Source organism: Arachis ipaensis, chromosome B7 (assembly GCF_059453495.1).
Source record: "Arachis ipaensis isolate K30076 ecotype BB chromosome B7, ASM5945349v1, whole genome shotgun sequence".
NCBI lineage: Eukaryota > Viridiplantae > Streptophyta > Magnoliopsida > Fabales > Fabaceae > Arachis > Arachis ipaensis.
In genome coordinates this window covers 9,523,376-9,537,258 of record NC_142442.1, presented here as the reverse complement: position 1 = coordinate 9,537,258, position 13,883 = coordinate 9,523,376, and the positions used below count along the sequence as shown (strand labels likewise).

Here is a 13,883-nt window from a genome sequence, read left to right as displayed (position 1 = left end):
CTCCGACCCTTTGTTCTATTCCGAGCAACGAAATCGGGTGTTCAGCTTGGGTACGCCTAGTGGTAAAGTGAGCAAGAAACTTGACCTTGATATCGTGAAATGAGGAGATGGAGCTATAAGGCAATGTGTTGAACCACACTATTGTTGGTCCAGAGAGAGTTACTGGGAATGCTTTACATCTTATAGCATATCCCACTCCTTCGAAGTACATTTGTTCCTCGAAAGCATCTATATATTCTTGGGGGTCCGACTTTCCTTTATATTTCAAATCAACTTGTTTGTCAGAGTGTTTGGGTTTTCGGACCTATAGAACATGTGAGGTGAAGGGAGTTTGTCCCATGATTACATGCTCCCTATAAATCCCTATAACGCCTAGGACTTGGGCTCATGTCTGGAGTCCGTTTCCTTTTGGACCGGGCTGATTTGGATTGGGAGTTGGACCTTCTTCGTCTTTTGTGGTCGTCATGTGGCTCTCGACGACGAAAAGATTCCCTTCGTTTCTGCCGAGCCCCATCTTCACGTTGGTGATCTGTAGTTTCTGCATCATGGGACCTTTCTGGACTTGCCCCCTCTCTATCTCGGGAATGTTCCTGTACCGTGCAACTTCGAGATCGGGACTTACGGGACTTCGAGCTTTCTTCCAATCTTTGCTGCAGCTCCTTCATCTTATTATACATTTCTTGCATTTCCTGCATTTTATGTCGCATCTCTTGCATGGCATGGTCATAGTCTTGTGGTCCCATACCGACTATACGACACCCCCCGCTGTTGCACTCAAACCCTAGAGGTTCTTGGCGTTCATTAGTGGAGTTGGGATCATTTTCATATCCATCTTCATGGATTGTTTCCTTAACTGGAGTGTTGGAATTAATGATTGATTGGATTTTGTGTTCAGTCATAGTGCAAACAATTTTGGGGTCCCCATAAACGGCGCCAATGTTCGTACCTGACTCGTGATACGGACTTGCGAGAATTCGAGATTCTGAGGATGATTGTCCACAGTCCAGGCCGAGGGGCAACCTGCAATGGTACTTCGAAGCTTAAGTTAGAAGTGTGCTCTTCGTGTAAAATGATTATATCTTACCTGCGCTGGAGCCCCCCATTTTATGTGCTTCTTGGTTGTCCTCCGAGCATTTAATGTCGGATACGTTTATATTGACTTTCAGCCGTTTTTCCGACGTGAAGTTATAATGGTATCCTGCGTTGTCCATGTTTCTTGTGTAACAATGGTAACGTATGATTTTGGTGTAGTCATTTCCTTGTTATCAGTTATTGTCCATAACAGTTGGATTAATTATAATTTTTTTGAAAATTTAACTGTAAAAAATATATTTAAAGAAAATAAAAAATTTCTAGAACAAAATTAAAACAATAAAATTTAGAGATATTTTTAACTTTAGACAAACTTTAGGAATAAAAAATAAATTTAATTTTGATGTTGTTCGTACCAGGAGTGGAAATCACGAGCTGGGGATTTGGAAGATCAGAGATCCTAACTTCGGCGAGTGTAGAACCAGCCCAGGAGCAACGTGCAAGATACTCCAATGCTTAAGTTAGCGATGTGTTTTGGTAGTAAGATATTGTTCAGAGTTTACCTGTTGAGTTCCCTTTTCTTTGATCCCTGTATTTTGAGATTACCGTTTTCCCAGCATTTACTGCGTTTATGTCATGTTCTTAATACCATAATTTGGCAGTTTCATAACTTAGTGGCGTGGCTGTTGCGCCGTATCCGACGTTATCTTGTATCGTCGGGTAAGATCAGATTCTTATTTAATTGCTATCTTATTACGTCATTATTTGTCTAGAATAGATGCACTATCAGTGTAAAACAGCTTTACATGTGCATTTAATAACGTAATACTACATCATCAAAATAATTATTATTTTCATTGACCGCATGAATAGTCATCTAAAAAAATAGATGTAATTACAGGATTGTGTAAAATATTTTACACTATCAATACATCAAAATTAAACTCATAAAAAATATACTTTATCTTTTAATATTTTTTCCCTTCAATAATTGTAGTTTGAATACTTAATTAGCTTGTGAAAAATCATGATGCCGGTCAAGTGGAATATATTGTTGGTAGATACATCTTATTTAAATTTCTGATGTAGGACTTTGTATTAAACTTATAATTCCACGAGAATGTAATGTATGTTGTTTATAAATTAAATCTGTTTGCGAGCTTATATCTTGTTTTTTAGCTAGCAACAAGATTTGCAAGACGTATAATGAAAATAGTTTGCAGCATATTCATTGTTTTAAAGAATATGATGAATGCAAACGTTCTGTCCTTTGTGGGATGGTGGTCAGAGTTGAAATTCCAACTATCCATTATTGCATGCATATGCTTGACTAATTAAACGACATATTTTGAGCTAACGATTAATAAATAGATTTAATGAATAATTGAACCATGATTAATACAAAGTAATAATAAGTATTAAATTGTGCTTTGCATTTTGATTATTATTATTATGAGACCTGCTATACATACAAGTTTTTTTTGGCATATAAGTTTATACAAGTTAATCATAACTCAATAAAATTTATTTTTATAATGCAAGAAAAAAAAGAAAGAGTTTGAATTATACAAAATTTATTAATATATATATACCAAAAATTTTTAAACAATACAATATAAATGACTTATATGAACTTGTATGTATAAATAACTTGTATGTGAAAAATAATTCTATTATTATTCGGATCACCTACCTTCCACTTCCCTTTATGTTATGGTGATGATAGTTGTTATAAATTCCAAATAGTATAATAACACTATAACATAACTTATGCATACTTCTCAACGGTGGTCCATTTTAATTAGTTTGAGATAAGTGCATACTCTACCCAATAAGTCTACAAATAATAAAATTAACAATGTGCATAATATGTGCCATTTGCGTTCTATTGCTGGAATTTATGAATTCTTTCGTTAATATTTTTAAAATTCCGATACAGGCATATTTTAAATGTTCGTGATATAAAAAATTTAAATATTATTTAAAAATTATTAATTTATATTTTTAAAATATTTAATTTAATTTTATATATTTAGTTATTAAATTAGACTATATATTTGTGAATATAATATTTTTTTATTTTAATTTAATAAAAAATTATAAATATCTCTTTAACTATTATAGTCTTAATATAAAGAGGGATTAGAAAAGTGCAAATTACTTTTTAGTTTTATAATAAAACTATGATATGGACAAATGAGATTGAGTAGAATTAGAGGAGTGTAAAATATTTGTCCATACCATAGTTTCATCACGAAAAGAAAAAGTACTTTGCACTTTTTTAATCTCTCTTTATATCACAACTACAATAATTAAGGAAGTATTTATATATAACCTCTTATTAAGTTAAAATAAAAAATATTCTAAACCCATAAAAATATAAAGTCTAAATTAGTAAATAAATAAATAAAATAAAAATACATCAAATTAAATTGAACAATCTAAAATTATAAATTAATAACTTTTAAATAATACTTAAATTTTTCATATCACGAATATTTAAAGTACATATCAAATTCTTTTAAAATTTTTTGACATGAATTCATTTATGTGACAGGAGATTCAAGTTTATATATTAAACAAAAGAGTTTAACTAACATATATTTTTAAGATACAAATTAAAATTATTATTAATAAAAAGTTTAATTTTTTAATTTTAAAAAATACACAACATTTACATTAAAAACTAAACTTTACACATTTTTATGTTAATTTTTTATTAATAATTTTAACATGTGTCTTTTAAAATACATGTTAGTTAAAATCTTAACAGAATAGTGTTTTATGAATGGTTAGTGTCGTAATAGATACTGATTACTGCATAAATGATTATTATTAGACCAAGATGTTTCCTGCCCAATAGTGCTATTACTATACTTGATGAATTCGTAAACTCTCAATTAATACTAGTATATTTCAGAAAAGCCGCATTCTCAAGCTAAGGACATTTTCTCTTGACCAAAAACTTAAAAAGCTAAGGATACTTTTACCCAACAAAAAAGTATGTTAATTTAAGTATAGGGTGTTGATTATGACAAAAAAAAAAAAAACAGTTTTTGTCTGTTTTCTGGGCTTATGGCATCTTTTGTCAACAAAAAACATTATGACAAAAACAATACAGGAAATTAATAGTTAAAGTAGACTTCAAAGAAATATTAAAAATGCAAGATTATATATAAAAAAAATGTTTGTCTCAGGAGGACTTTATTTATTTTTTAAAATTTTATGAATAAAATTGACTCGTACATACATTTTCAAGAACTAATTTGATTATATATAAATTTATAATATGTCAGATGGTACATTATTATCACATATTATTAGCATGATACATCAACTAATTATTTTAGAATACGTAATATTAATTTATCATGTCATCATGTCACGTAATATTTAACGTAACATATCATCATTTAACTGATAAAAAAAAGAGCAATATAACTTATAATTGTCTCTTTTAAGAACTAATTTAAAAAGTAATTTTTTAAATATTAAAGATCCTTTAGGAACTAATTTTAATTCTTATTCCTTGACTATAATGATTAGTTGTCAACTTGTATTAGCTATGAGTAGTTAGCGTGCGTTTGGTTGGTGTCTTTGGACACTAAAGACATGGACACGGTGGCACATGTCTACCGTTTGTTTGTTGAGACACAAATTTATGATGAACAGAATAGTACACAAGTATACACAAAATATATGTTTTTAGTGTCTCTCCATTGAACTGAGACATTGAGACACAACTTATAAGACACAAAATTTTATATTTTTATCCTTTTCTTTTTTTTTTTTTGAAATTTCAACTATGTCCCTAATTAATCTAACCCTAATTTTTCTTTTTCTCTCTTATTATCTTTTTTATTATGTGTTTCTAACCCCAAAATTCCTCCAACCTCTACGTCCCTTCCTCCATCTTCCTTCCATGGCTGTGTCCCTCCTCCACACTACCGCCATAACCATTGTCTCTCCTCTCTTTCTCATCTCCTTCTTTCTTTCTCTCTTCGCATCGCCACACCCATCACTCTGCTTCTCCTTCCATTGTTGTGCCCCTCCATACGGCTGCCACAGGCCGCCACCATTGACGCCCCTTCTTTCTTCTTTCTCCTCTTCTCTCTTTCTCTCTTCACACAGTCGCGTCTATCACCACCATAGGTCATTATCTTCAGTCAGATTTATTCGTCTACATTCATCAGGTGTTGCTCAGATCTGTTTGTCTCCACTATTACTTGAATCAATTTTATTAAGAAAGGCAAAAAAAATCAAGAAAGCCAAAATAGTAGTCGACTATTCTTGAGATCTATTTTCTCATTTTCGTTCTTTTTCTTTTAGTTATTTCAACCTGTTTCAGTTTTTTTTTAATGAGAAAATTGAATTACTGAGTTGATGAATAAATGAAAATTGAAGATAGTATTTTGCGATGAAGTTAAAAAATTGCAGATGATAGTGGTGGTAGTAGAAAGATATGATGGCGGCAGCGTTAATATTGGTGGAAGATGATGGTAGAGAACTAATAAAGATAAAATGGACATTTGAATTAAATTGTTGTGTCTTGTACTCTGATGTCAAACACGTTAAAAAATTTATGTCTATCTGTATCTATGTCTTTTGGTATAGTTGTGTGTGTCTATATGTTCTGAAGACAGTAACCAAACGAAGCCTTAGTTACTACTGCCTACTGGTCGGTAGCTCTATGTAACTTACTGCCCTTATTGGATACTTTTTACTTTACTTATTGTATTCAAAATTGTTGATTTTTGATTTTAATATTGGAGGTTTAGTTTTAAGTGCACGCAGTGACAGATCCAAAAAAAATTTTCAATAGGGTAAAATATATATAATATAATAATAATTTTTATAATTATACTATGATGTTATAAAATAGGAATATTCTTTAAATTATTTAATCAATAAATTAAAATAATAAAATAATAATTCAAAATAATAACAAATAATTTAGAATTCTATTCTTCTATGTTTCATATTTTGAAAAGATTGAATAATCTTTTCATTGTCAATACAATCAAATATCTCTCTTTCTATGTATATCGCTAAACAATCATTTAAAAATTCATCTCCCATACGGTTACGAAGTCGACTCTTTATGATGTTCATAGTATAAAAAGTTCTTTCAATGATGCAGTTCCTACAAGCAAAACTAAAGCTAACTTCAAAAGAAGAAACACTAATGGATAAACAATTTTTTTCGAGTCTCAACCAACTTCTGAGAAAGAGCACCAATTCTATTTAAGTCTGAGAATTGATCATCAGAACGCACATCTAGTATAAAGTTCTCAAGTTGACTGTCAAGTGCCAAAAGTTGAGTGGAAAAAAATTCTGATGGATAGAATTGAGCTAATTGCATCAACTTCTCCTTATCAAATGCAAAAAATGAGTGTCTTGGATTCAAACAAGCTATGCAAAGAAGCAATTCAGTATTCACCTCTGTAAAATGATTATTGAGTTCTTGAAGTTGTCTATCAACTACTTGATAGAATATCTCAACTTGAAAATGATGTAAATTTGATATCTTTTGAGCTTTGCGTCTTGATCTTTCTTGTGACACAAATATATCATCCATGATTGGAACAGTAATATCATGTTTGTCACAAAACAGTGAGATTTCGTCAAGTAAAAGAGACCAAACATCATCTATTATATTTTGCAACTGTTGCTTAGACACTTTAACTAATGCCATAGAATTTACAATGTCTTGATCATTGCTTTGTAACGCTTGAGATAACTCATTAATAACTCCCAAGATATTTTTCATCAAGTGCAAGTTAAAAATGAATTCAAAAGATTGAATGACATTCAATAAATGATATGCTTCAGCTCTTTGTTCTGAATTATTTCTATCTTCCTCAACATATTCAAGAACATTAACCACACAAGGAAATAAAGAAATTAATCTAAGTATAGTTCCATAGTATGAACCCCATCTAGTGTCTCCAGCTCTTTTTAAAGCTATTTCTTGATTCAAACCACGCCCACTAGAAAGTTCTCCACTTTTTAGTGCTTCAATTGTCTTAGTCATCTGACTATCACGAAGCATATCTCTTCGTTTACACGAAACTTGAACAACATTGCACACATTGGTTAAAAAATTAAAAAACAAAGCAATTTTAACTTGTTTTTTTTTTTTTTTTTTGCAACCGTTACAAGAGCTAACTGAAGTTGGTGGGCAATGCAATGTACATAGAAAGCATAAAAATTTTCTTTCAATATCAAAGTTTTTAAACCATTAAATTCTCCTTGCATGTTACTTGCACCATCATATCCTTGTCCACGTACTCTTGATAAACTTAAATTATATGTTTTTAATAATGATTCCAATGTTAATTTTAGAGATAAAGCATTAGTATTAGAAATATGAACAAGACCAAGAAAATGCTCCCTAACTTGTCCTTCTTTATTCACACACCTTAAGCAAACTGACATTTGCTCCTTAATAGAAATGTCGTGGGCTTCATCAACCAATACAACAAATAATTCATCCCCAAGATCATCAACAATAATTTTTGTCGTTTCCCTTACAGTAGCTCTTACAATGTCTTTTTGGATTGAGGGGCTATTAGTTTAAGATTTCCACGAGCATTTTTGAAAGCACGACCAATCTCTTCATTATGTTGCGCAAGAAAGTTTAGAAGTTCCAAAAAATTTCCTTGGTTAACAGAATCATCTGTCTCATCATTACCACGAAAGGCCAATTCTTGTCACAAAAGAAATCTAATACCATCAATTGTTGCTCAGATTATTTTTGAATAGCAGCAGTGATGTGTTGTTTTGGTCTCATAAGTGCTTCACATTTTTTCCAAGCTTGATTATGAGCGCTATCATGAATCCCAACATGAATGTGTAGTCTCTCTTTTTTTTTTTCAATTTGGAAAGCCATTAGTTACAAAAGCATCACCACCTTCAGTCTAGGATTTCATAAGATAACAACAAAGACAAAAAACAGCATATTTTGATATACTATACTCTAACCAGTTGCCATAGTCATCAAACCAATTAGGATTAAATTTTCAAAAAGAAGAACCACAAGCAGTTTGCGGAAAATCATGAGTCCTTGGTTAACAAGGACCTTTTTGTAAATATGCACATCTAACTTTGTCTCTATCATTCGAGTGATAACTTGAAATCTTTGGTTGTTGTCCTGGATTTGCTATAAGACTCTCTACTTTGAATTCTAAAAACCTCTTTTTATTAGAAGAGGTCGATGAATTGTTTTGGGATCCAATCTCCAATGATGAGGTTCTTTTGAAATATTTCTCCATTCCCAATAGGATAAAATTATAAATCTAAGTTAATTAATTAATAAAAAAATTCACAATTCTACATAAATTAAAAATTACAGTATAAAATTATAAGTACAAAATTGATAAACATATGTCATTTAAATAAATTTTCAACAACAACAACTAATATCCCAAATTCCTAATTCAAAATAAGTCAATGCACAAAAACAATTAACAAACAAATTAATCAAACTAAACTTGCAATTACATCAAAACAAATTCAATCACAAATTCACAATTAACAAACCAACTAAATCAAATATCAAACAACAATGAAACAAATAAGTAAATAAACAGAATTGCAGATCGGTAAATCATGATTCATAAATTTACCAAGAATAATTCAAGACTGAATCTGAACAGCTGAACTCTAGAAATTAGGAAGCAAAAGTGCAGAACCCAGTAGGCAGTAGCGATGCGGGAGTGCAGCGTTCAGCGGCAGCAGGACGAAGGGCAGGCGTTCTCTGCTGAAGCCTGAAGAGTGAAAACCGAAGAGAGAAGAGGATCGCAGATTCGCAGTATTCGAAGAAGAAGAAGGACGGACGGAACCGATCGCTGAAGAAGAAGGCAGAAGGGGACGCAGAGATGCGGCAGCAACTCTGGAGACAGGAGGGCAGAGACATTAGCAGAAGAGAGCCGTGACACTGGCTGAGACGCGGAGTGGCGGCACGCGACAGCAAGCCAGTAATGACTCTGGTTTCTAGAGACAAGAGTGTCGAGTGCGGACTGCGAAGGCTGGAGACTTGGAGCAGATGAAGAAGATTGAAATAAAAAGAGAGATTAGGGATTTGATTTGGGGTAGGATCAAAACTAATTATATAGTGGAGACAATTAAGATATTTCACTAAGAACTATTAAGTAATTTTTGAAATTTCATTAGGTGCAGTTGTCCCACTCCTCAATGAATACATCCGTCCTTGAGTGCAGGTAGGTTAGATTTTTTTTTTTTTTTTTTTGGTTGCAAACTAGATGGCTTGGTAGCTGTTGAATGATTGCAACAATGGATTTTTATTTTATTATTGAAGAAGAATGTGAAATTTACGTTATTATTAGAAGAAACGGTGTTTTATAGGGATTTTGAAAACGTAGTTTTGGAAATATACAATATGCAGATGGCGTATTGTTCTTACAATACACAAATTGCATGATGGACATGCATAGAATTTCTTCAGGCCCGTGAACACAGTGCATTGTTATCCTCCCTCTCTCTTTAATCTACAGATCACTCTCCTCACCCTCATTTTAGAACTTCAAAGTTCAACACTTTTAGTTTTTCTTTTCTTCTACCCTCCAAACTCAAACATTTGCATACTTCCATAGTTTCATTTGAACTACGGCACCAGGCTTCCATAGTTCCATTTGCCAAGCTTTTTTTCTTTCTAAAAATTAACAAATAATAAGTTATTTTAATAACGGTAATATAATTAATAGATTAATTGTGTATTTTTTTAATCTAAAGTAGAAATAATATAATAATAATATTATTTATAATTATTATTTAAATTAAATAGTATTTATTAGTAGTTAAAAAAATAATCATATATAATTAGAGATTATATTTTTATTATATATTTAGATGAATAATGGTGATGTTAATTAATGATTAGTATTAAATATATTTTAATTTAAATATATTTTTTAATTTAAGTTATTTAAATCTGAAAACAAATATAATTGTGAATTTAAATTTATATTTAAAAAATTTAAATTTAAATAGAAATTTAAATATATTTCAGTTTTAATTATATATTTAAATTTGAATTTAAATATATTTTGAATTTAAATATATATTTAAATTTGACTTTAAATAAAATTTGAATTTTTTTTTGGTGACTAATAAAATTTGAATTTAAATATATAAAAATAGGTATTTATAATTTAAATGTAAATATATTTTGAATTGAAATATATATTTAAATTTGACTTTAAATATATTTTGATTTTAATTATATATTTAAATTTGAATTTAAATATATTTAAATATATATTTATAATTTGAATTTAGATATAAATTAAACATTTTTTAAATTTAATTATATATCTAAGTTTGAATTTAAATATATTTTTAATTTAAATATATATTTCAATATATATTTAAGTTTGAATCCAAACGTTTTTTAATTTAAATATATTTAAATCTGAATTTAAATATATATTTAAATATATTTTGAATTTAAATATATTTTAAACATATTAAATATATTTTATGCCTAAGGATCGTATCAATTTTGTTTGATATTGTGATCAATGCTAAAGGCATGCACCAATTCAGAGAGTTTTTACCTCCGATTTATATCTTATAATCACGCAATGACCATTTAGAGGTTGGACTCTCGACCTAATAGAATGATTCATTCTCTTTCGACTAAGGGGGCATATGTTTATCTTGGTGGCAGTCGAATATTTTACAAAGTAGTGGAAGCTATGCTCATGAAAGAAGTTACCCAAGTTAAGATAATCGACTTTATTGAGGAATTGATCATTCATAGATTTGGCATTTTCTAAACGCTGACTACAGATCAAGGGACCATGTTTACTGGTTGACAAATAAAAATTTCGCTGAGTCACGAGGCATTAAAATAGTACATTCAACTCTCTACTGTGCATAGGCTAATGGCTAAGTTAAAGCCATTAATAAAATTCTGATAAGTCTGATAAAGAAGCGTATGGGAAGACAACCGTAAAACTGGCATACTACACTAAACAGGTGTTATGGGCTTACAGGTATTCTCCAAGAGAATCAATTAAATCGACACCTTAAGAGTTAGTGTATGGCCATAAAGTTATGTTGTCATTGAAATAAATTTGCAAAACATAAGGATGACAAGGCAGAATAATTTGCCAGTCGAACCATATTGGTCAAATATGATTGATGATGAGTTAGATGAGTTAGACCGAATTCGACTCGTGGCGCTAGACAGAATGATAAAGCAAAAAGAAATGATATCTAAGTCATACAATCGAAAAGTAAAAGGCAAAAAATTTGTAATTGTTGACTTCGTATTAAAATTAGTACTTTTGACTGAACAAGTTAAAGGCAAATGGTCTCTTTTATGTAAAGGACCTTTTGAAATAGAAAAGTTTTTTATGTCAATGCATATGGAATAAAATATACAAATAGTAGTCGAACCATGTATATAAATGATAAGTATCTTAAAAAATACCATTGTCACTAAAACAAAGTAAGTCAAGAGTATTAAACAAAATAAGTGCAAAAGAGAGTTAGAGCAAACTCCTAAACATGAGTTTCAGATTCTCTTGACATTGGTCTAGGCTTGAGGACTCTTGCGCTACTTCTTGGGCATTGGTGGCTCGAGTGACTGCTTCGACTAAAGCACCTCGACTTGAACATTTGGAAGCATGAGCCTTCTCAATCATTTGTAGTCGAAGAGAGAGAACATCATCGGTGGATGCGACTTTATTTTTTCTTATTTTAGATCAGCCATTTCTCTTTCTAAGGCTGCAATCTTCGACACCATTTATCGTTCCTTTACTCGACCCTTTGATAAAACCTCAGTGACCTAAAACTTAGCCGTGTCATATTTTTTCAGCTGAGTGTCACGGACGACTAAATTTTCAAGTGACTTGTTCAGTTCTTGGTTAGCATCATGAATTTTGGAAAGGTGGGAGGATACGTTCTCAATAAATTAGCTAAGAGCGGAATGCATGTCAGAAGAAATACGTTGATTGAGAAAAACAAGTGCATCAGTAAGTCGAGTCTGTGATATCCCGAATGAAATGGTTCAAGCAATCAAGCAATGTTGATTCTGTCGACACTTGAGGATCTGGACCCATAGGCACAAAGGAAGTAACTTCTTCTATAACCTCTTTTTCTTTGGTCGACGCTACTTGAGTCGACTTCTCCGCTTGAGGGATAATAGTGCTCAATTATGGACCAGAAGAGAACACCATTGTTCCTTCATAGGAATAAACTTGTCGAGCTTCAGATAGGATATTTTCCAGGTCAAAGTCGATGTCATCGAAATTCAAATATCCATCTTCTAGAGAAGGAACATTAAAAGGTGGTTCCATATCTTGATCGACGAATTTCTTTTTCAATAGTACGAGAGTAGTGTCTTCATCGACGAATTTCTGTGTCGACAGTTCGACGAATTTTTGTGTCAAATGTCCATGAACAATAGTGACAGCTGCAGCAGTCAACCCTGATCCATATGCAAGCCTAGATTCTTGGTGAGTTTCAGCATCACTAGGAAGAGACGTATAGCGAATCTAAAAAGGGAAAAAATATAAAGATCAGGTGGCAGTCGAAAGGAACTTAACATTGAAAATTTAAACAAAAGAAGTACCAGTGGACAAGAGGTTGAAATATGACATGCTGTTGTCGATGATTGATCTTGAGTTGGAGTCGGGACAAGAGTAGACGGACTAACAATGTGAGTAGTCTAAATAGGCTGAAGAAATTCTGTTTCAGCATGAACTAGCTGATCCACTTTTCGATTAGAAGGATTGTCGATATCAACAACTTGAGGGGAAGTCCCTTTCTGGGATTGCTTTGACTACAATATATTAGAAAAATAAAAATTTGCAAGGTGAAATTTTTGAGTTGCGATAGATGTTATTAAGTATATATCTTTGAGGTTGCAGGTCGAACTTTTTGAAGTTTTGGTGTTTCAGCTCTCGTCAGGATATCAACAGGACCACACTTCTTTGAGGTAAGAGTTGCACCACTCGACCTTCCACTATTTTGACCTCCCCCTTGTTTGATCTTTTTTTAGGGGCCGTGTCTTCATTAGTATCCTAATTTTTCTTAACTGGTTGTGGGTCAGCAGCAACTTGAGTGATGGGTGTCTGTCGAATAACCGAAAAAATTAAAAGATAAGGTGAGTCGAGCATCAAAATGATGGCTAAAGAAGTACAAAGTACTTGAAAAGAAATTAAAGATTTCTTTTATATACTCACTTTTGGTTTTCTTGAATGTTGTTTGCATAGTAGGAAAAACCAGATTAGAGAGGACTTGGTCGACAGATGTATAGTGAACAGAAAAATACTTTGACCACCATTCGTGAAAAACAGGAGTCAACAAAAAATAACGATTGATATTCAGATACTAGTATTGAATCGACATTTTTTGGTGGTTAATCTCTAATATCTTGTCGAATTCTTTTGTCTCTCACACCCTATAATGAATCATTTGAGCCTTAGAGTCGAGAGATAGAGAAAAAAGTAAGGCTTGGACTAAGTCAAATTGTCGGGCTACATACTGGAGAAAATGAACAACTAGTTTCTTCTAAAGTCCTGGTGGATTCATGAGATAATCCGACCGGGAGAATTTGAAGAAGTACTCTATTCAAGGAACGACTCGTTAAATCCCAGGGAACATTATGTATTCTCAGAAAAGCGCGCGTCTTTTTATATGATGCGTAACTGTCCTTTCAAATTTTGAGAGTTTGAAAAGGTTGCACGTGCCCGACATGAGGAATATTAAAGATGCCAATGGTTTCGATTACAGAAGAAATGGGTAAGTTGAAGTCGAATAAAGATGGTGTAAAAAACGTCGAAGTCGAAAGGTAGTTATTGCCTTTCCCTGAGTATCAA

The 13,883-nt window shown here is 31.7% G+C and overlaps 1 protein-coding gene across 1 annotated transcript; it reads right to left on the bottom strand.

The window, feature by feature from the left end:
• Window positions 1-4,893: 4,893 nt before the first annotated feature.
• LOC107606667 (uncharacterized) lies at window positions 4,894-7,066 on the bottom strand. The gene is made up of 2 exons (XM_016308707.1): window positions 6,248-7,066; window positions 4,894-5,169 (listed from the first exon to the last, which is right to left on the bottom strand). The coding sequence occupies exons 1-2, from the start codon at window positions 7,064-7,066 to the stop codon at window positions 4,894-4,896; spliced, it is 1,095 nt and encodes a 364-aa protein (XP_016164193.1).
• Window positions 7,067-13,883: the final 6,817 nt, after the last annotated feature.

Coding starts and splice junctions, on each gene's coding strand:
- LOC107606667 (XM_016308707.1), bottom strand. CDS start 7,066: ATGACTAAGACAATTGAAGCACTAAAAAGTGGAGAACTTTCTAGTGGG. Junction 5,170..6,247: donor GTGCTCTTTCTCAGAAGTTG/GTTGAGACTCGA, acceptor TGGTGGTGATAG/ACGCGACTGTGTGAAGAGAG.